Source organism: Parambassis ranga, chromosome 22 (genome assembly GCF_900634625.1).
Source record: "Parambassis ranga chromosome 22, fParRan2.1, whole genome shotgun sequence".
In the NCBI taxonomy this organism is placed as follows: Eukaryota; Metazoa; Chordata; class Actinopteri; family Ambassidae; genus Parambassis; species Parambassis ranga.
In genome coordinates, this window is record NC_041042.1 from 9,689,744 (window position 1) to 9,713,879 (window position 24,136).

The following is a 24,136-nucleotide window of genomic DNA, read 5'->3' on the forward strand; positions in this document are numbered from 1 at the left end:
AAAAAAGAAAGGTATTATTCTGCACTTTTTCTGATTTTTCACACAAATAAACAAAAAAAATAAACACAAGTACACATATATTAGTTCTGACCTCTGCTGAGAGGGGTATCTGCTGGGAGAGTACATGCTGCTCTCACAGTTGGAAGGTCCCATGTTGTTCTGACTCCCAGGAGGACCCATCGTCCCCTCCATCCCCATAACATGGTCCGGTCTAAGGATTAAACATTACAATGTTTTCATGCTGCACTTGATTTACTAATCAATATAAAAGAATAGGATAATCCAGGTACATCTTCTACCTTCTGTCGTAGCCGGGCCCGTATGGGTACTGTGACCTCTGGCTCATGCTCATTGCAGGTGGGGGCCGACCATACATGTCCTGCATTCCACCACTGGGCATCTGGCCTGGCATATACGGATCTGCTCCTGCCACTGAAATGCAAAGTTGCTGAATAAATCTCAAATTACCTATATATAATATCACAAAGAATCAATAAACAATAGACAACATGAAAAATTTTAAACATTTTAAAAGATATTATAAAAGGAACATAGCAACAGGGTTTTCCTGGCTTATACTTTTTGTTTGCTAACCAGCAGGTGGCAGCATCCCTCCATGAATATTAACTACTTTCCATGATTAGACCTATTGTTCTGAGGTTGTGAGTGTTGTTATGCAGCTATCATCCACCATATTATTCATTCAGACTCCATTCTCTTCATCCTTCAGATGAGCCGCCATTCCTTCTAAAACTACTGTTTGTTCTGAAAAACTAAACCACATGAGTTGGTAAAAACAGGTGCTTCACAGCAGGGAGAAAAGGATGAAAGGTTGAAAATGAAGAGGATAAAAAGGACGAACAAAGTTCTGATGAGACGAAGGCTAAGCTACAAGAACATCAGACGAGCTGTGGTGTTTTTGATAAAGGGATGTGTAGTGTAACAAACACTTCTCATCTCCTTTCATAGTTCTAGTACACACACATCTGTCCTGATTTGAGATGACATGGCAACTAGACAATGAATTAGACCAATGAGACAGATGACAGAAAACTAACTTTGGCATGCATGAGTCATTTTGACAAAGAGTAGTGTAAGTTTACATGTTTCGAATTTAAATTAAAAGTATGTCTTTTAGATTTGAACCATAAACTTGGTTAGATTTAACACATAAAAACATCACCAAAAAATGAGATGTAAATTTGTGCTAGAGCAAGAGTCCCCTACTTACTTTTCCTCATCCCAGCGAAGGGGTCCTTGGCATCGTACTGCATCCTCATCATCATGTCAGGCATGCTGAGGCCCTGCTGGTAAGGAGCTGAGGGGGGCAAGGCGGTAGCACGCTTCTGAAAGGCTGGGTCACTCACCTCCGAGAAGGGGTCCTGTACGCTCACGCTGCTCCTGGACAAAGCAAGTGGGGAGGCAACAGGAAGGAGAGGGTCAGAGGAGAATGCTACATTAAAGAGGTACAAACCACCGATGGTAGCATACTGTTAATATGGATGTGGGGATTTCTATTTGAAAAAATAGACAAGAGATAATTTTGTCATTTCTAACTGTTTAAGGGTGGATGTTTTATTTTTAACCTGCAATGCTTAAGATAGATTTACCATTGCAGTGGTTAAACAACAAAAATACTACTTTTATCTTCTATCTTATCTTTCACACAATATCATAAATAAAGAACTGCCCAGATTCTACAGTCACTGTGACAGTCAGCAAAGAAAGAGTAAAATATTCAGAAAAAAATCTAACACATATCTGTTTGATAAAATATCACAACAACACTTCAATACAAGTACAGTTTGTGTAGACTGACACTGATATCACATTAACACATAATCAAATAAAACAATGAATGCCACTCATGTAGTAGCAACAACAACAACAAAAAATACACCTGAGTCAACAGAAGCAGACTTTGGATTGCCGTACAACAGTATCTCTTTGGTACCTGTTGGGTGGCAGTGGTGTGACCTGTCCCAGAGGCGTGGTGGCAGGTGTTGGGGGTTTCAGGTCCCCTGCTGCCTCTGCTGTGGAGCTGCTGCCGGAGGACTGGGGAGTTTGTGGGCCTTGGAGGGAGCCACCTGAATTAGCTGGGAGACAAATGCTTTTTTATCACAACAGCTGGATGATTCACAAAGTCGAAAGTGTAACACATTCAGGCTGTAGGGCTCCCCCCCATGTCTATTGATATGATCTCGAGGCTGGTTTAAGTTAGAACAGCCAAAGTGGGATTTAACTGCAGCAAGGTGCTGTATTAGGAAGATAACTTTGGGCTTAAAGGCCAAAGCACTCACAGTGATACTCTACATGAGAACTGAGCCCGAGCAAACAGCCTACATGAGGGCAGATGAGATGGGAATGGAGGGACTGCTAAAGTGGGGCCAGCAGAGGAAAGTAACAGAGGAGAAGAGAGAGGAGGAGAGGACACCGTGGGGAGAAGGGAAGGATTCCTCTGAGGGAATTGCCCAATAAGGAAGTCGCAGCATGGCTCTTAATTTGGAAGCTGTTTGAAGATGGGTTAACCAGTTTTTTAGGTGTGATATGGACTTGATGAGCAATTCATGTGGAGGGATAAGCTTTGGGGGGGCAGATGTAAGATAATTTAGTGTATACATCTACAACAAGTGAAATATTTCAGCAAAAATCCTGAGTGAAAGCTTGTGCCAATGACATCCTCATGGAAACCGAGAGTCAAACTGAGTTTAGAATTGGGCTTGTGTGCTCTCATGTTATGACACCAAACATCCTTTTCAGACGATGAGGAAATCATAGCAGTGTAGATCTACAAGAGCCCTACACACAAAGAACCCCCCCCCCCCAAACAGATAAAACCAAGGGATACAAATTCCCACAAGCAGGTTTTAAATGGAAAATGTGGACTGTAAAAGATGACAAAGACAGAGAGAGAGAATAAGACAGTGTCCTAATGAGCATTTAGCGTAAAAGCCTTTCTCTGGAAGAGCCTCAGTGGCCTTTTCCTGCACCACACGTTTCCACAGAAAAAAAACCCCGAAAGACTTTAAGCTTTAAAAATTCATGCTAATTCTGAATTATTCAATGATACCTCCTGCCTCTACATCATAAGAGACACTGAGAAAGAGAGACAGACCGGCAGAGATGGTTATCCCATGATGATGTGCAAAGGTAGGAGAGGGGGCAAAGGAGGGTCAGAGAGCAAGGATTCTTCACTTCCTGGGATATCCCAGCATCAAACAAAAATGAACACACACACACACACACACACGGAGAAGTGCAAACAATGGCAGGGTTGGCCAAGGTTAAGAGGTTTGTCATATTTCAAGTGGAGATGGGCAGACAGGCAGATACATAATACAACTGTGTGGGGCTATAAAGATAGAGGGGAAGGGGGGAGAGCGTGAACTCAAGTGCCCTTTGCTCCATATTTGGAGGGAGAAAAAAAAAAGACAGAGGTGGTGATTGGGGGGTAGGGGTGGGGGGGGGACTGCAAGAGGCATGTGGCTGACGTTTGATGTGTTTGCGCATGAGAGCTTGCATGTGTGTCAGCGGGTGACATAATCCAGAGGGGTGGTAGCGGTTAAGAGGGGGGAGAAAAAAAAAAGTCAGTCAGCCGAGCCAGTTTTGTGAATGAAAGGTGACGGGGAGGTCGAGTTTGTTTACGTTCTACATTCCAGTCCTCATTAATCACTCCCCACACCACACCACCGGCACCACATAAACACACACACACATATACTCTCTCTCTCTCTCTCTCCCTCTCCACCCCTCCACCCCCACCAGCCCGCTGGACAAGCTCCCTCGGTGACATCACTGGGCTGTCAGTCTATATATAGGCTGGCAGGGTGTCAGTAGGGCAGTTTGCATTTTGGATCAGACAGAGGTAGAGAACAGATGTGGACACAGGTACACAAAGGAAATAAAGAATTTATATTTCAGAATTTAGAATAAATGAAAAACAAAACAAAACAGACAAACAAAACTGCTCGTCTCCATCAAATTTGATGATTTTACATTTGATTTTACAGCACTTATTCTGCTCCTGTATGAAAGATACAAAAGGATGTGCTTTGTGCATTTGCTTTTTCTCAAGTCATGTAGTGTTAAGCTGTCTTGGCCTCCATAAATAGATGATAAGAAAAATCTGCAGGAGATATTACTTCAATCAGTTGAACGCTGCATATCTTTAAGGCAACCCAAACAAGTATTGACCTTTTCATATTTCACGTATCTGTGATTATGTGCAGCATGGTCCCATCAGTTGATGTTAGCAAAATGAGGCTTTGTGAAATTGAGGCGTTTAAATCCACTTGAATTGATGAGAAGAGGCTGATTTATGAATTATAAAGTGTTATGAGTGAGAGGGAGCGTGCATTTATTCAAGTGTGTTTATGTATGTGGTCATGTGCACTTTATGTATGTGGATGTGTGCATGTGTGTATGCAAATGAAGGCAGATGCTCTTTCCCACCCACCAGGAAAAGCAATCTGCAGTGTCTCAGGCAGGTGAAGTGCTCTGGTGTTCTATTTAAAAGCAGGGGTCACTTTTCTCATCTCCGCTGCAAATTAGAGATGTGACCTTCCTTCTCTATTCGCTCCAACTCCTTCTCTCTCCTGTCCTGATCTGCACATCAGGACTGTGCACAGAGACACACGGTGTGAACGGGTAATACACACAAACAAAAAAAAAGCGCCCTTTGTATTGCTGTAGTGCACCCAAACAATATTACTTAACCTTCTAATCAAATGAAGACGAGCCTCCGGTTTAAGGTACAAGTGGTGATCTTATCGTCGTTCACCTCCATTAAACGAAGTCTCATCTCATCAAAACAGTGTTAATGTTCACTCTTCTCTGGTGGGTTTTAAGTTGTGTACATGTAGCAGAGCTCTCAGTCTCTAGTGACTATTCCTGACACATATAGCTCAACCAACAGCACCTGTTGTCTGATAGACAATCGACCAGGCCTTACCAGGTGAGGGTGGCTGAATCTTGACCTGCTTCCTGTTGTCCCCCCCTGTCATGCTGCTGCTACTGCTGCTGTCCGCTGGCGGCTCTTCGCCCCTCTCCATTTTACACTCGTAGGCAAACAGGTACTGGATGTACTGCTTCTTCAGTGCGCTGGCGGAGCTGCTGGACGTACCAACGTTCAGGGTGGTGGACAGCTCACGCCACTTCTTATTCTTGTTTACCTGGGGTTGAGAGTATAACAGGACAACAAGAAGTTAAATGAGCGGTATCTACTTTTAAATAATCTCTTCTTTTTCAGTGCTTAGAATATTCTTTGTTCCAAGTGACTCTCTGAGTAGCCAGGAAACTGAATCATGTCCTCTTAGAGGTTATTATAGTATTAACTATAGTTGATTGTGTACTGTCCTTTGCTATTTTTAAGCTCTCCTGCACCTTCGATCATTTCTGTCACACAGTCTCTGTCTGTCTGTCTGGCATAGAGGCACATAGAGCCATGTCTTGTTATTATGCCAGGTTGTCTTGAGGTTGTTGAAGATTAATCATAGCCATCTCATTGTCTTGAGTATGTCTTTTAACTCACAAGCGTGCCATATGCCTTCAGGCTGGAGAACAGATTGCTGAGAATGCTAAATAGCCAGTGACTTTAGATTATGCTACAAAATATTTTTTTGAAGACAGGCGTGTGTGTCCTATGTGTTACCATGGCAAGGCCTCCTATCTCCCGAACAGCCATGTAGAGCTTCCAGAGGTCCAGTGCCTTTTTGCCTACAGCTGGAAGCTGGGCAACAGGTGTCCCCCGGTCCTCCATGAAGGTCAGGTATCGCTCCACCCAGCCCCGCCTCTCTGGTTCCACACCCAGTTCGTACAGTCGTGTGATACGCTCGCCGGTCAGGGAGGAGGAGTTAGGGTTGGATTTCTAGTAATTGGACAGAGAAAGAACTAGATGCTAGGAAGACCAGCACAACAATAAAGTTGTATTGTGTTATGTATTATTATATTATTATGTTCTTTGGTATCCTGTTGGTGTTTTCTGCTACAACTGTCCACTCTCCCCACAGGGACCATTTAAGCTTCATCTCTTATTTACTCATTTTAAAGTGGACTCTTGGTTGAATGACCAAGCTAAAAATAACACTTCTTTGGAGTATTTTTCTCATCGTGCCGCCTCTCATTACTTCAATCACAGTACATTCATATTCTTTTATTTTGAATTGGTGGACAAAGTTTAATCCCACAGAGCAACGTCTGGCTTCAGTCCAGGTCTGTGGTCTAAGAACCAGCTTTTGATCAAGCAATTACACAATAATCCCTCAGACGTTGACTTAAGGAGCTTGGTTTGTGTCTAAAGAGTATAAGTGAAAATATTACGTATAATTCCCACATTTATACACCCAAACAATCAAACATGGTTTCTAAATCTTACAGGGCTGGAGGGAGTCTTGAGCGGCCAGGGGGGGCTGCTGATGCTGTCGCTGTCGTCTCCGTGGTAGGAGGACAAACTGGCAGGGCTAGGTGAGAGTGGGGAGGGCACAGGTAGGGCACCGCCAGGTGTGGCTGGCTGGGATACACACTGTTGGGAGCCACTGTTGCTGTTGTTGTTGATGTAACCATCCTGTAGCTGTTGAAGACCAATCAATTGATCAAAGCCAGTTCAGAAAAAATGAACATTCTTTATTATAATTTATGCATGATTAATAGTAATCATAATATGCTACATATAGCCAAAATGTGCATGTGTGTGACAGCTTTTGTTTGTGTTCTGGATCTGGATTGTACATCCACAGTAGTTGTTAGTCTGCGTAGTTTACTATGAGCATGTGTGTGCATGAATCTTGATACAAGTTTCCATCAGACTGTGTGCAAGCTGAGGGTTTGACACTGCATGTGTATGCGTGTGTATGTGTGTGTGTGAAAGAGACTGCGAAAGAGGGAACAACAGCTTGACAAGTGCTTCTGGTCTGTGTACAGAATGCTCATGTCAGCAAAACCTTATCTTTCTCCCTCTCTTTCCCCGTTTCTCTCTCTCTCTCTCTCTCACTGTCTCTCTCTTGGCAGACAGATCATCTCTTTTGGGAGCACTGGGGGTCTTTCTGGCTGCTCTGCTTGCCTTAAATAATTCAAAAGGCCCTACTACTGTAATCAGCAAAAGAAAAGACAGGGATTTGGAGGGAAAAGACGTGTAGTGGATGTGATGGAGAAGTGAATGTGTGTGTGTGTGTCAGAGAGAGAGAGGTTGTTAAGCAAAAACAAGGGGAGGGGGTAGAAAAGAGCAAAGAGCAGAGTTCTGTTGTTGCTGAGCTGAGCCAAGGCAAGCTGCTATTGTAGGGCAAAATGAGAAGTCAGCATTGTGTATTGGGATGTGTGGTGTGTGTTTGAGTGTGTGTGGAAGCACTGCAATAGTAGTGTTTCAGAGAAGAGTTGTGTGTATTATATATAGGTGTGTATGTGAGAGAGACAGAAACAGAATAAAAAGGTGAAACCGTGTAGTGTTGTTTTGTGCCCGTGTGTACTTCTGTCTTGTATTTGTATGTACATGTGTGTACTGCAGATGCCAAGCCTTCTTTTTCTCTCCGTCTCACTTTTTTTTTTTTTGCAGCTTAGACTGCCAAAACATCAGCACGAAGAGAGTGCTAGGGGCAAAAACAATGGGAATGGTAAATGTTAAACAAATCATTAAATATGGTGAGAAAACAACAGAGGAAGACCCAGTGTGCTGATGCAGCATATGCTGATCAGATTTGGTTTGCTTCATTGGGGGAAACAGATCAAAAAACGAAACCAAACTAAATTTGCCAGGAAAAAAACATGACAGGGAGGAGGCATTCAAGAAAAATGTGGAGGAGTGAAACGGTCATGGGGGTACCTTTGGTTTGTGCGGCTCGTTGGTGGGGCCGCTGTCATCTTTGACGTCCGTTTTGGGTTTACCATCAGGGCTCATGACACCATCTCCAGACAGTCCTATTGGTCCTTTACCAGTAATGAACAGAAATTTACCAAAATATTAAAACCAGACAGAATACAATACAATCTGACTGTCTTAAAGCTGCAGTACGGACCTTTAGTCTTCCTATTTAGACAGTAACGCATGCAAATGTCTGGGTGAACCCCCGCCTTACAGATCACATTGGCTCAGCTAACCTAGCTTACACACTATCATTATGTGCTCATGAAAAAAACATTGATGTGCCATTGCTGGAAATTACCTAAAAAAACAGGTTTAAAACCCCAATGTTCTGTGAAATACTGATATATCTGTCTGAACTCATTTTGCATTGATGTGAATATAGAGCTCACACTGCAGCTTTTAATTTACTGATGTTGAACTCAGTACAGGTGTGTAGAATTTTAAAAAGCTACACTAGGTATGCCTTCACCTCAGCAACAGAGAGATACAGTATATTTGTCATGTTTTTTGTACAACGGTTGATTTAATACATTTCAAGTAACTAAATGAATGGTAGCTTCATTGTGCAGGCTGAAAGCTGCTGGATATTGGTATGTATAATGTCACACAAAGTCAGATAATGTAAAATGGCTTAATGTCATTTATGCAGTTGAAATGTGATGTTCTTTCTCTCCGTGTTCCTCTCAAGGCCTCCTGTCCGGCCATTCATGTCAAATGGAAGATTGTGAAAGAAATGTATAATGAGACTGCTTCTTTAGGGAGACACAGAAAAGGACTGAGATAAGGCTCAGTTAAAAGCATGCCTAGGCGCCCTTTCAACCTTGCTAGCTGCACATCTTATGTTTGGGAGAAATCATCGTGTTCAGAAATATTAACATAAGTAGCGAGAGAATGGAAAGGTTAGCATTCAAGAGATGTTGGCTGACATGAAGATTTGTTTCTGTTTTCAAAGACATTTGTGTACTTTCATTTGGTTTCTAACTGAAGAAAAGTTTAGATGTTTAAGACCACTTTTCATCCTGCCAGCTGCATATTTCTTATTAAAAGAAAGAAGGGGTCCTTGGATACAAGGTTTCCCTCTTTATTTTTCCCTTGTGTGCTGCGCTCGGTGGGAAAACTAATGGCTTTTTACTGTGCCCAGGGGCAAACCAGACGAGTTTTGAGGAACCTTGGCGCTGTAATTCGTTTGAAGTTTTCCAAATGTCACGCATTCTGTTATTTGGTTTTGAATAAAAAAACTACTGCCTTTCATTTTGGGGTGCCTCAGTGCTCTCTGAGGTGTTTAGCAACAATGCATTGGGGTGAATAGCTGAAAGAAAAACTGATGCACCACATTAATCTTTGCACACTGGAGGGCCAGCTCTACAGGGGAAGCAAAAGCGGCAAGAAATTATCTGGCAAACTCTTGATTTCTTAGCGTTTTGCTCGGTTTTACCCCTTGTTCTCCAGTCTCTGTATGCACTGATATAAATGGGTGTCAAAGTGAGTGGCAAACTGTACTGCCTTACATTAACCAAGAGGGCTGTGAGTCAGGATCTTCTTTCTTTTATAAGCATGTATTCGGTGAATGCAAGCAAAGCTAGTGTGGATGGGGTCCTGGTGAGCTTGTATTTGTATTGCTAGCGAGCAACATCCCCTCTCCCTGTATGTCAGGTTAAAAAAAACAATTCATACTTCTATACAATGCAGACATTACATAAACTCTCAATACCTGAAGGTGTCATATTGTAGCCTGGACCCTGTGCGTTGCCCGTGGCTGAACTGTTGTTGCCTGATGGCTGACTGTAGGGGACAGTGCTTGCTTGGCTGATGCCAGGGCCCTGGTAGTTCCCTTGCCTTCAACACACAGAGGAGAAAAGACATTGTTTAGTAAAGATGAATCCATCTACATTCACAATGTAATGACAGGCTGTGGAGAGATAAGTGGGTAACAGAGGAACACAAGTCACATAATCACACAGAGATGATATTTGGCAGTCTGTCACTGCTGTTCTCCTTTGCTGTTGTTGTAAAAACTAAGCTCCATGTATATCTGAGTCACAGTAAAAAAAAAAAAAGTACACAACATATCCCTGATCAAACAAACAGCTCATCCAAAAGATTGAAGATGAGCATGCAGCATCAGAAAAGAAAAACCCCTCTCCTCTCCACTCCCTTCTCCGCTCCTCTCTTCTGCAAATCCCCCCTCTCCCCTTTCTCCCTCTCTCTCTGTCCCACAAGTCATAATTTAACTAATTAAGGTGTGCTTTTGGAGAGGATCATGTTATTTGTTGCCATGGTGACAGCAGAAATCAATGGCGCTCAGCCTCCCTCCGTCTTTCTCTCTCAGGCGGCTCATCACATGTTGTTGCAAGTGACATCAGAGGGGCTTATCTGCAACCTGCTGAACAGTAGCCACCCATGTGTGTGCATGTGTGTGTGTGTGTACATGTGTGCGATTGAAGGCAGAGCCTATCATTGCATGCCAGGCAGGCCATAGCCAGTGACACAGGGGCTGAAAGGGAACACCGTGTTTGGAACAATTTGGTCTATCACCTGCTGACTCAAGATTATCTCCTGGACAACCATGTAAAAAGACAAGGAGAGAGGAGGAGGCTGACAGAGAGAGAGGGAAAAAAGAGGTCTAAAGGATGGATGAAAATGTCTGTGAACTAGAGATGAAACAAAATTAGGGAAGAAGAGGCAGAGAAATGAGACAGTCGAATTGTAGTGATGGAAAAAGGAAAGGAATAAACGATGGAAAGAAGCAAAACATGACAGATCACAAGGAGAAGAATTTGGCCCAAAATGAGAGAGCGAAAAGAAAAACTACTATCCGGATTTATGTCAGTCAATTCACTCCTAACTGGCATCTTTCTGTCTTTCACACACTCACACAGACACATAATGTAATACCTCATGTTGGAACCGATACACATTGCCTGAGAGGAGGGATCGGCTTGGTAAACCTCCCCATAATCTCATCTCACAGATGTAATTAGTCATAGAGCACGGCTGATGATACATATGTAATCCCTCTATGGGGGCCGAGGTGCACAGGGGAGCTCCGTGGCAAAGAAACAAGCACACCAAATCCACGCTTATCTGGCCCCATTTCCCTATAATGGGGGGGAGAGGTTGGTGAGGGGTGGGGGGTAATATAGACTCCTTGATTTGCTGCCTACGTGTTCCCTAAAAAGCTCTGCGTGAGTCAAGACACAGAAATAAATTTACCGTTTGATCGTCGCACCTACTCATGCAAGTAAAAATGTATTCTGCATGCAAACTCCTACAAAAGAGAGTGCTGATACGCCAGCAAGGAAAAGTGAGTTTAGTGGTGCCAAATGCCTTCGAACCCTCATTTATCCATACTGTAAAAACACCCCACACCCACCTTAAGCAATATAAGCACTAGCTCTTGTGTGAATGGTGAAATATCCAAATCAACAACAACAACAACAACAACAACAGTGGTTGGTGGTTTTCAACTGTGGCACTCTCCCATTATGACTAATTCATGTCATAAAAAAGCCCATTAGAAAGCACTTGATGGAGGCACCGCACAGCGTTTAATCACACTTAATATATGCATGTGCCGCTATCGGGGGTAAAAAAAAAAAAAAAAGGCACAGCGCATTCATCTTGCTCTTGGGCACCTTTGTGCAGGAGAAAAAAAAGCATCCTGTTGCGGCAGAGAGAGGGAAAGAATGAGGGAAGGAAGAGAGGGGAAAAGGAGGGATGAAGAGATGAGGAAAAAAAAGAAGAAAGGACTTGCAGAGAAAAAGAGAAGGACTGAGGGAGGGAAATTAATGCAAGAAGAAGCCTGAGTAGTGTGTATATGGGTCCCTGGTGGACCAATGGGGGGCGTATTTTCAGCTCAGGGCCCCAGATCTGGAGGTAATCGCTGTTCCATGAGACTGAGTCAAGGGAACAAACACACACTCCAACATACACACACAGTCAGAAACATGGAAACATTCATCCTAACACCAGTGTACTCCCAGTTTGTTGTCTAGGAGTGGCCTGAGGAGAGAAACAGTGCAGGGAAACTGTACCTTCTCTCAAAGTTTACTGGGTTTGAGTTGTTTTCTAGTTTTGACACAACATCAGAAAAGTAAGAAAGTTCAGATTCTGAAATGCATCAACACATTGTTTCTCTTACCCCACACACTTTAGAACTACAGTTCTATTGTTTTAGATTCATTCTGTCTAAATGTTTTACCCTCACTGTCCTTCACACTCCCTTGTTTTCTCCACTTCCTCTCTCTCTCACTCACACACACACACACATGGAGCCATCTCTCTAATTTTGCTTTTCAGTCCACATGTGTGAAGGGCATCTGAGAAGGCCACTTTCACACCGTGGGCTGAGTCTGAGTGTGTGTCGAAGTGTGTTTGAGCGTGTCCTTGTGTTCGTGCGCGAGGTGGGTGCCGTTGCCAAGGGGATGCCATGGTTACGAGGTGCCAGCCAACCAACTGACGGTGTCTCTCTAGAAGTGGCAGCGCCTTTGTCCTTCATTCGTGGTGACAGGCCATGCTGATGCCTCCCAGCGCAGCTAAGTGGACGAGACAGCAGAAGTGCTGGGACGTCAGGACTGTGTGATGGCTGAGCGGCCCTCCCTATCGATCCCTCTGCTTGGTGCATGTTTAAAGAAAGTGAAAGAATAAGAACCAGAGAGAGGCCTGCTGGATGGGAGGATGGAGTGGATCGGCTGGAGGTTATGAATTATATATGGACCCAATCTGTTCTCAGGGCAGCTTGGGCTCATTGCTCTTCTAAACTCCTGACTCAACTCACACACGCACATACAGAGGATAGACTAGAATAAACCCCCTACAAAAAATAAAAGGGACAGCTTTTAACATATTAAATCCAGAGAAAAGCTACTCTTCCCTCCCTCCCCTCCTTCACAAACATCAAACAGCTCAGGATGGATGGATGGAGGAGAAGCCATTTATTTTGCCCATCTAATGAAAGCAGAGCTCCACAGCGCTGCCAAGACTGCGAGCGACAAAGCGCCACAGGCAGCATCCCCCGTTCTTGACATTCAAGCGCTGCTCTTATTTATTTAGCAAATTTACTTACTAAGGAGGTCAGAAATGAATTATTTGGCGAGGATTTGCCTGGGAGCACTCTCCTCTCCTCTCTTCTTCCCTCTTCCAACATTTTTCTCCCTTCAATTTCCCTTTTATTTACGGCTCTTTTTTTCTGAGCTTTGCTCTTCTTCTACTAAGTGCTTATTTTTCCGACAGTTCGCCCGTTCCTATAGCTCCAGGAACTTTTTGTAGAGTGTCGCCGGCAGCGCTGGAAAGTCATTTGAAAAGCCAATTTTGTCCTCAGAAGCTGCTGCCAAGAAAAGCTTATACCTTTTAATACTTTGTGTTCTCTGCTGTTTTTCCAAAAAAAGAAAAAAAACATCCCAACATCAATCTCCAGCCCCTAAAAATTGTAGAGCACCTTTTTCCAAACAAACTTGTACCTCCTCTATGTTATTTCAACATAACATGCTGACACCTGGGAACCCTGTATCCACAATAAGTCAACTTTGACATGACACTGATACTGGGTTTTTTTAGGACATTTACTCTCATGTTGTTCAGGCAGTACAACAGTTGTTGTATTTAAAGACTCTGTCACTAAATTAAAAGCCTAGTTTAACATATAGTCGATTAACAGCATTTGCTTTTATGCTGCTCAAACTCTCTTTACACATCGTTCCCCAAATCTGACTGATTAACTGATAAAAGTGGGACATTTGGTTCTGATTCCAGCCTGCTGGTGAAGGAGAAACTGTGAGAGGGCTTCGGGGGAAAAAAAACACTCCACACTTTATGAAGATTTAATCTCGACCCACGCCTGCAGCCATGGGATACAAGAAGTGGCCCTCCTCTGTTCATTTGGAATTCTTTTCACTCGATGTAATGAAGCCGCACTTTGAGGGAGGGTGTGTGCGAGTCAGGAGAGGATGTATATTGGGGACGAGAAGCGAGCATCATTGGTGGGGATGTGGTGGATGGATGTGTTAAAGAAAGAGAGTACAAGAAGCAGAGACCAGCCAATGATTTCGCTGCTAACTAGCCCCTGATGTGGAAGGGTGGGAGCTAGCTGCTGTGGCAGTCGGGGTTGATGCATCAAAGAAGGAAAGTAGACACATGCTACGACTAACAACTTGTTTCTCAGACAGAAGAAGAACTAGGTCTGAATGTTTCACAATGTTGCACTGAGATCTGGAGCACAAAGGGGTGCTGGAGCCTTTAACTGCAGGTTTTCGGAGGCCAATTTTCTCCTGATCTCCCTCAGATGTTCTAAAGTGGGATCTGAGGAAGAAAAACATAACAAGGCTGTGTTGGAGACAGCAGAGAACAAAAAGCAAATTGGGAGGAAGAAAGACTGAGGGAGATAAAACAGTCTGGGTAGAATAACAGAGCTGCACAGAGAGGAAAAGGGCGATACAGTCGGGAGAGTTGGTAAAAAGAGTGAAACAGGTGGGAGGAGAGAAAAGAGAAGCAGACAAGGAGGGATGAAAGAGGTAGAATGAGCAACAGGAACACTGAAGGTGAGACAGGCAGCACAGATGCAGAGTATTCTACAAATATGTCCATTATAATAAAACATTTTGTCTTTCTAAAATATTCGAAATGAAGAAAGTAAAAGAAGCACTTTAATTGGAAACCACTGGTCTTATCGTTGGCAGATTTCTTTTTTATTTTATTTTTTTTACACCAACTAGTTCATAAAACTCTTTTGTTGTTCTAAACATCTAGTCTCCTCTTGTTTTTTCTTTCAGTGCAGTGCAAATGATGATATGTTCTGAATAAACACAGTAACAACTGGGAAGTTAGCATGCATACTGAAAAAAGAAGAGAAAATCAAAAGCGTTGGACTTTCTGCTTCCAATGGGAGTAAAAAAAAAACACATTAATGATTTCTTAATGCCAAAGACAGAGATAAAACAAAGGAAGCCAGGGATACTTCCCCCGTTGACAATGCATCAAAATTGATTACTGAAAAGTTGAAGAAACAGATGAAGACACAAACATACTTTTTAGCCAGATCAGTAAACAGACAGAGACTGTGTGTGTGTCTAAGTCTCTAGTAGCTCCACCGCAGCGAGCGACACCTCTCTGGTGTCTTGGTGAGTGTGAGGAAAGACTGACAGGCAGTCTGATTGGGCCCAGCAGTGGGGATCATGTCATGCCACTTCTTATTGACAGCCCAGGCATCTCTTAATGGCTTGGCCAGCATTTGCATGAATGTATGTGTGTGTATTAATACAGCACTGGGCCCTCCTGATGCATGTAATTAATCACACATACTGTCAGGCACCCCCCCATGCACACACACAATCAACATTACACAACAATATGAAACTTCATGTCTTTATGTGCTCACTGTTGTCATTAGAATGACTAAGAGATGCTTGCAAAGATATTGATGACTACAGTGCTGATGACGAAGGTGGTGATGGCAATTACAATGATGACTCCTCTTGTTTTGCTGAAGGATGGAGCCTGTGAGTAATCATCATCTTGAAAAACGGCCATTCACACAACACAACATACATTTAGAAGCGGATACACACACAGTGACCGAAGGTGGTGGACATACCTATGTTGCTGTGAATGTGAGGGTGACAGGATGGGTGGATGGTGAGCTCTGGGTTGAGGTAAAGGTGTTGGACATGTGGAGGAAGGGTAGGGGGTGGGCCAGTGGGTGGAGTTGGGTTGCATCTGCGATGGGGGTCTCACATACGGAGGCAGCCTGCAGACCGCCGTCAAAAAGAGAAACTTAAAACACCACCTCTGGTTCACAGACTGAGTCATCTCTTAACAGGAATGCGAATGAACATCAACAAATGTTAATCTGCAGAATGCTGACGAGAACGCTCCCATGATGCGTTGTTAGGAAAAACCTGCACCGATTGGATGAAGCGCAGAAACCCAGCCTCCCTTCTCAGAAGACAACCATGTTTTCACAAGGTCCCCCGGCAGGGTTCAGCAAAAGTTTACTGCCCACACAATCCCACAACAAACCCTGTCTCCAGTACCACAAGCGCTCCTATAGTCAAAGCTCCAACCCTGATGGAAAAATAATACCCCTTAACTCATATACTGTTATAGCATCAAAGTGCTTTGTATTTGTGTTAAGGTGCTTGGTGTCACCCCTGTCTCTGGTGTTTTCACACAGTTAAACCTGTGGTTTGCTTTTTCTCCTTTTATGTTTTGACAGTTTTGTATTCCGGCCATACAGCCTTCTCACAAGCCAATATGTCTCTTTCTGCAACAAATGGCACTTGGTGTATAGAGGCAGATATCAAAATGTCAGCCACTTTATGAGATGTGTGAAAATAGGGATAGTTCCACAAATGGCACATAGAGTGGAACCCCTGAGAACAAACTCTTGCCTGCACATCTGAAAAGACTCTTGGAAAAAAAAACTCTATGGCACTGCAGTGCTTTTCAGCACACCTTCCCTCGAAACCCTGCAGATAGATGTTAACAGATACTAATATATTAAGATAGAAAGGCTTAGTGCATAGTTGATTTAAAAACAAAAAAACATTCACATGTTCAGTACTCATATAGGCAGTTTAAAATGTGACTACTACTGTCCTGATGAGGATGGAGTGCTTATGGATTGGTAGAGCACAACCTAAGACACAAATTCTATGAGGAAACACAGACCTCCTGTGTGCTGATTGTGTTCTTACCTGTTGTGTATCGAGTTGGCAGATCCAGGAATGGGCTCCTGGGCCTTACGGTTAGAGTTACCCAAAGTTGGAGGACCCATCCCTGGCCCAGCTGGCTGGGGCATGCTGGGGGAACTTGGACCCATGGGTGGGTACACTCTGTTTTGGCTGCCTGGTCCCTGACTGCGTCCTCCCGGTATAGACTGTCCAGGCCCCTGGCCATGCATGGGGCTGGTAGCATTCATCCCTAGACTGTTACTCATGCCGGGACCGGGGCTGCTGTAGCTGGTACTGGCTGTCCCACTGTAGTTAGAGGGCCGAGGGTAGTTACCTGGAAAAAAGATGACATTTGATTCAGCTAAGAAATGCTTAAAAAAACATGTCAGTGAAATTTAAAACACGGGTTCTTGTCACTTGAGACATCTAACTTCCCTTAAACCTGATAAATCGCTCATCAGAATGACAAAGAAAGGCTTCTGTGAAATACTGTAGGCGCAGATGGGTTTTATGAATCACTTGGAGTGAAATGGAGTGTGCTTGTCAGCTGATACTCTTACCTATAACAGTGACACATACAACAATTTCATCCATCAAGAAAATAATGCAGTGACAGATGAGGAATGAGAAATGTAAAGTTCTGATTCGTCACCTTTACAAACTTCAGTGGATGCAGGGGAAAGTATTTGGGGTGTGGACTGGTGACATTTTTCACAGCTGCAAGTTGCTGGTTGGTCTTGGGAACAATTGTTAAGCTTAAGGCTGACTTTGTGAAACACTTGAGAGGAGCTCTAATCTGCAGTAAATGCTTTCTTGCTGCCCTGGAGTGCTACATGGCCATGATGCCAGAAGCTTTCCTAAGGCACACTTAAAACCCCCCCCATTTTGGCTTTAAAGGCCCAACTCGACTCCAACTGCAATAAGAGCTGAAAGAGAATCACCATGCTGTTAAAGACAACATGTACATACATTCATGCACACAAGAAGACACCTACTGTACATGTAAGTGCTGTACACACCCACACACAGAGCACATAACATTGTATTCCCTCTGCGGGTGCTGAGCCTTTTCCACTGTGATATTCCCTCCCTGGGACAAATCCCCTGCAAAATAGAAATGGAAAATGTGGCATCCTCTATTGTGAAGGGGGCTATTTATTTTGATTTGATTAAGGGTGCTTTAGTTGGGCCTCGCTGCTTAATCCTCTGAGAATATGTCTGGAAAAGGGGATCAAGTCCCTTTAAAACCTGAAGGCTTTTCCGCACACTCCCAACGAGGGAAAGTTAAATGACAATATTCCACGCAGGGAGGAAAAAAAGACTCTGAAAATGGAAATGGCTTCCCACTGTCCTCGAGCTGCTTCAACGAAGACACTTTCCACATGACATAAGCCTATGAAAGAGCAGGAGGAAGCAGCAGAGGGTGGGGGTGGAAAGAGAGGAAGACAGACAGAGACAGAGAGACAGAAAGGGAGGAGGAAGAATCCCCCCCCCCCCCCCCCTCCAACCCCCAAGATAGGATTTATATTGAATCAAAATAAAATTCTTTCCCATAAAAGTCAGCAACTCCACTTGAATTTGTCCAGAAAATGTGATGAAATCTACTGTGGGAGATGGGAAAAGAGAAGCGGATTATTTCTGGGGAGGCTTTGGTGAGTTGGTGAGCCGAGTACGGCTGACACCTGTCAAGGGTTTTGGGGCTATAATAGGGAAGCATTCAGGAAGAAAGAATGTGCTAACGAACACAGGAGGATATGTATGGTGCACAGCATGCGTGTGTGTCTGCTTGACTGTGTGATTGCACATATAATACTTTGGAGACCCTGCAACCACTGAAAGACACATTTCCATGTTTCTCCATCTCATAAGCTTGCAATGCTGTGGAAAATCCTGGGAACACTGAACTCCCTGCTCTCAGCTCAGCCTGATGGTTTGCTGCAGATGAACAAGGCCCCAGTCAGCGACCTCTCTCAGCCCTCTTTGGACAGCTGTTGAGACCCATGTCATGGCTGCCTGCCATACATACTCTATAGCCTGGGTGGACACTTTGTGGTTTTTGGCCCTTAGGACTGACTGAGGCTCCAGCACACCTCCCGGGGAGTTGTTTATATCATACAGTCCCACTTGGACGATCTGAATTTTTTTCTGCCAAAAGTCTGAAAAATGGGAGTGAGTGTGTGGAAGTTTCCATGAGAGTCAGTTCATATCCTTGGGTTGGTGAGATGCTAAGCCAAATCTAAAAAAATGTGCCATTAAGTCGGCATGCAGCACTGAGAGAACTTATCAGTTTTGATGTACTACCATTCAAAATGTTCTAGTTGTGGGCTATGTTTGCCTCAGCTGACAAAGAAAGACAGAGTAGCTGTGGGATAAAGTTAATGCTAAGCTTTCCTATGAGAGCCTTGCTCCGTACTGACAAGAATGATTCACTTCCTGAAGGATTGGTGCCTTGCCAGAGAGTGCTTCTTCAAGGACAGATAGCGTACTAACCCACTTTTTAAAATGACTGAGAGCTCAACCTCAAAACCCTAGGTGTTTTTCATAAGAGCCATTCATGCTCACTATGCCTTTGGAAGTGCTCTTAGATTACATCCGATGAGAAAGCTGGATCATTGCTGATGTCAAATTTAGTCCAATTTTTTATGATTCCACATGGTGATGAGACATCGGCTTCATGGACTGTGAGAACACCTGAATTCCTGCATGACTCTGAGTCACAGCCTATCATTATTATTATTATGGTTCCCACCTTAGCATTTACATGTGTGCACATCTACTTTGCATGCAGCTCCTTCCACACTGGAAACTAATCAGGGAAGGACAAGAGGAAAGGAGGACAAGGAGGATGTCATTTCTTATTTGCACCTTCTTCCGTCCTTGTGGCTCAGTCTTGGTTTCTTGCCTGCTTCTCGGTGCTCGGTGCCTTTGGGGAGTCTTGGTGGTATTTATAGCATGATGGAGGGGAGGAGAAGGAGAAGGAGAGCTCATGGTGCTTCGTTCACAATTATATGGAAATTCCCGGCACGGTCACGCATTTGGTGGACGCTATATCCTGCGCCTGGTTTAATCCCTGCTGTCCCGCGGGAGAGCCGGAGTGTGACCGAGCAGATTACTGTCTACTGCTTCCTCAGCAGACTGGACCAGCCAGCGCTTAACAGCCGAAGCAGTCATTCTACCATCCATGGTAGAGTAAGGTGCGATGGTGCACCAATGCGCCCTCCGGACTTGTGAACTCCATCAATAAGGAGTAGAACTCAGATTACATGGCTACATGCTTGAGCTGCCAAGGACAGGAGTGCTGGATGGCGGTCCATGTCCACATATGGCTGAACACAAATAAAAGAAATGAATACAAGCATTTTTCTCATGCAATTTTTGTGAAAGGAAAATGATTTTTGTTGGAAGCATGCCATTTTCTAAATATGAGAATGGGTACTATGAGACTTCTCTAACGCAACTGAATGTGCCATTCAGCAGTATTAGGTATGACTAGAAACAGTAGTGGTTTAATCTGTTTTTAGCCTTTATAATCCCTTGAAATTAGGATCAATACAACAGAAAAAAAACATTTTTCACTTGTGCAGGTTTAAGACTCAGCATTAGACAGGCAGTATTCATGTACAACTTGCTGGGATGGATAGTTTTTTTTTTGCAGCATCTTCTCTTGCCTGAGGCCCCCACATCCTCTCCCAGCCACCTCAGCACCTTCCCCCGGCAGGGTTTCTGAGCCAGAGTAAGGCTGGGGTACACCTTGGGGCTGCTGAGCTACACACTCTGTCAATTTCCTGTGAAAATCTCCATTCCCTGCCCTAGGCACTGGCTTGAGTCATGTTTTTTTTCTTTCTTTTTTTTGGGCAGAATTACAGTACAACTCCGGCAAGGCACCAAGGCTTAAAAGTCCTGTCTGAAGCACGGTCATTACTAGCGGAGTGCTTAACCCCTGGAAGGGGAGGGGTATGTGATGGAGAGAACTATGCAATAAGCTGGGAGAGAAAGCAGAGCTGAGACAGACTCCAAATCTCTTTCCTGTAATGGCATAATATCCTCATCCTCCTCCCCCGTCTGTCTGTGTGTCCACTGTTCTCAACATGCTGGCTCTGTACCATGTCCGAGTGCATGTCTTGAAAACAGCTGTTGGAGTCGTTTGAGCCCCGAGTAGAGGCTGATATCAACACAAACAGTAAGGGATCCATTTAACTGTGGATAAAGAGGGCTTTCAAAGGACGTCTATAAACATTAGGAGCTTAAATATTTTTTGGAATCACTGGGCAGAGCTCTCACTGCAAGAGCTCCCATTTAGACAGTGAGAAAGTGGAAAAGCTTTGGCAAGCTCAATCTGGAAGAAAACCTTTGGTTACAGTCTGGGAAGCAGACTTATCTAAGCGAAGATCTCTGGAAACGGCTACAAAAAATTTCAGTATTGTTTGTAGAATGGCCATATCCACCAGCAGTCTCATGTATCACCATAGCTGTATAGGGGATGGAGGCTGTGTAGTCGATTACACAAGCTGCACTACAGTTTTCTGCCTTCTCGCAGCCTTTAAGGTTACAGAACACACGGCTGTTTTATGTTCTGCACTGAGCTACGAACTGTCTTGTTGTATGTGGCATCGCTAAAAGTGTAAGACACACAACCTAAAGCTCTCTCAGCACACACACACACACATACACACACATGCCAAGACAAACAGCAGTGCAGAGTTCAGGAACTTGGAGTGAGTTTCTGTGTTGGCTAATTTGTTAAGACGCTAGGGAGAAGGAAGGGAAGCAGATGGAGCTGTCATTAAGAACAATGACCAGCAGCTGTCTGCCTGTTCACAGTAAGGCCTCAGGTCATGTCTATGTCCTGGAGTCAATAAGAATAATTAAGATTTGAAATGGATGATTATATCAAGGTAAAAGCAGCCAAAAAACATAGCCTTGACTCTGGTTCAACACACAGCAATCCTTTTAGAGTGTAGAGCAATATTTTTATAGTGTAGAGTGTATGGTTACTGTACACGTGTTCTAATAACAATGCACCACAGTGCCAAATTATAAGCTGTCTAGAAATATCTTACTGACACAGGACAGATGGAGGGCAGTTATAACTGAATGAGAATATACAGAAATACTTAAACTTTATACTGTATGTATGTGATGAGAAGACAGCAGGCTTGAGCTGTTCTTTCTGTTTCTGATGGGAACATCTCTCCTGTCATCCAAGTGAGATTTCACGCTCATCTGCCTCCAGAGCTTCTTCCAGGCTAGTCCGCCTCGCTGTCGCTCCCTGCTTACTTCATTTCTCTTTTTCTCTTTGCTTACTGGGCTGTCAGCCCAGCCAAAGTCACATTAAGAGATAAGAGTGGGTGTAGAAGGGAGACCAAATACCAAACGCATTAGGGCTATTAATCAACAAGAACAAATGTGCAGGGAGAGACCGCAAATTTGGGAAAACACACGCACGGATGGGCGCATTTATCAAGGTGACACATTAAAACACACATTTACCAAAAAATACCATAATGTTTCGTCTGGTGTGTCGCCAAAGGCAGAAAAGGAAGTACAACAGCAGATGTCAACGTTTGTTGGATGGCCGTTGGAGAAACAAGCAAGCGGAGAAAGCTTAATTATAGAAAACGATCCAAACTTTTTTTTTCCTCCCTGGAATCTGTGACTTAATTTAATTCCAAGTAATTTTTTTTTCTCAAATATAAAAAAAAAAGTGTTACAGCTCATCAAACAGGCCTACATCCTGACTGCTGCTCAGAAGGCAACATCAGAATGTAGATTCAGGAGCCAACTGCAGTGTATGAAGCACTGATGAAAGGCTGGGTGCTTTAAAGACATGGGGTTCAAAATCTAAAAATCTATTTACACCACATTTAACTAGTAAATGAACAGCCTTTTTTTAGGCTAATATTAATGCCAGAATTGTGCTTTAACGTTTTATGACATGCCAGTCTGCCTTGTCAGTCTAGAGCTACCTCATAATCTTATCATGAGGAGGGCCAAAGGTTTGTCCAGGGTTCAAGTGTCTCATGAATATTCTGACAGCCACATTGGTTTTTAAAGCCCAAAGCGGGATCCAGCACACAGGAAGAGAGAAGACTGTATCTGTGTGTGCAGTAGAAAGAATACCAAAACAGTGGATGGAAATGTCTTTTAAAATTAGTCCTTTTGTAGCCCTCATTAGCAAAGTCTCTTTGACACCAATGACACTGATGTCAAGGCTCAGTGTGACTGTGAAAGGGGGGCATCAGTCATCTGGGGCTGAATTCCTCCTCTTATTCATCTTCCCAATGTGACTAGTCAGAAAGTAGATGCCAGTTAAAAGTCGGCGCAGCGCCTGTTAGCGGTTTTCCTGATTAATAATTGGCTGTGAAGTATGACAGGAGTCATAGTTTGTGGGAAAATCACATTCTCTCACTGTGCATTTTTGTATTCTTAATGTATGGCCTGCAAGTTTCATCTTTGTATGCTCCAAAGACGCCACATATAAGGACATATATGTAATTATAGTGGAAAAAGTTATTCTTGGGATCTGGTGTTGACAGGTTCCACACATTTTCCCAAAATTTAAATGATAAAATATTATTTATACTAGTGATAACAATCTACGTGCTGTTTTACATACAGTGGTTAAGTGAATAAAAAAAAAATCACACATGGTTGAAAATCCTCGTAGTGAGGACAAATGTGTGATTTCTCACCTAAAAAATTGTCCAAACAGGAATGTGTTACATCAAATAAAAATATCACACGCACTATTAGAGTAATTGAAAAACACACACACAGTCACAACGTTTTAACATGGCAAGTTTGGAGTTTTGCTGTAAAGATGATAATACATGTATATCACATTTCTCATTAGTCAGTCAGTTCAAGAAATCAAGCACTAACCTTGGTGTCCAAACTGAGGTCCTTGAGGTCCGTATGGGCCTGCGGGACCACTCTGAGAGAACGGACCCATACCAGGATACAATGGGCCTCCAGGTGATGGGTGAGGGGACATAGGAGGTCCAGACTGTGGAGTGGCAAACTGGGAGCCAGACTGGTTCCTCTGCATGTTAAACCCTGAAACACAAAAACAGACATAAACATGTCAACTCTTTGCTTTTAAAATGCCTAAAACCCAAAGCAGTGAATGTACATACTCAGTAAAACAAATGTTGACCCAAAGAGGGAGCTCTTTTTTTCTAACTCAACAAATCTATTTAATTAGCTTGTGTAAAGAGATCCTTCCTTTAGATAAAGCCTCTAATCTTTATTGGCTCCTGTTACTCGTAGACACAGTTTGGAACAGACATTGAACAAAACATAAACAAAATGACATGTAAAAGGAACCTTCAGCATAAACATACACATGGCATTTGGTGTCCCTGGAAAAAACGTACAGGTCAGAAGGCCTACAAGATGAGTAAGCACTCTATGTACTTTAAGAGTGCAAATGAAAGAGTAGGTAAGCATGAATTTTAAAAATGTGGTCCGTACTCTCCACTGAATAGCCAGTGATCTGACCATGGCTACAGTGTTATTCTAAGCCTTTTTCTGTCGATCAATGTGTCAAACCCTCTCAGGCCCAAATTTGCCTGCACCATTCAAATTGACATTTGGAGCGATGCTCGCATGGGTT

General features: G+C 43.5%; 1 protein-coding gene across 5 annotated transcripts in view; it reads right to left on the reverse strand.

The window, feature by feature from the left end:
* Positions 1-24,136, reverse strand: part of LOC114427211 (AT-rich interactive domain-containing protein 1B-like) — a 166,503-nt gene that overhangs the window by 4,990 nt on the left and 137,377 nt on the right. For 4 of the 5 annotated variants that reach the window (XM_028395105.1, XM_028395103.1, XM_028395102.1 and 1 more), the window contains 12 exons: positions 23,404-23,577; positions 16,546-16,855; positions 15,444-15,596; positions 9,567-9,691; positions 7,814-7,917; positions 6,374-6,568; positions 5,651-5,866; positions 4,952-5,171; positions 1,955-2,096; positions 1,232-1,401; positions 300-432; positions 92-211 (listed from right to left, as the gene is read on the reverse strand). In XM_028395105.1, coding sequence (XP_028250906.1) covers positions 92-211; positions 300-432; positions 1,232-1,401; positions 1,955-2,096; positions 4,952-5,171; positions 5,651-5,866; positions 6,374-6,568; positions 7,814-7,917; positions 9,567-9,691; positions 15,444-15,596; positions 16,546-16,855; positions 23,404-23,577 — 2,062 coding nt within the window. The remainder of the gene's footprint in view (positions 1-91; positions 212-299; positions 433-1,231; positions 1,402-1,954; positions 2,097-4,951; positions 5,172-5,650; positions 5,867-6,373; positions 6,569-7,813; positions 7,918-9,566; positions 9,692-15,443; positions 15,597-16,545; positions 16,856-23,403; positions 23,578-24,136) is intronic. The other variant, XM_028395104.1, reaches the window with a different exon arrangement.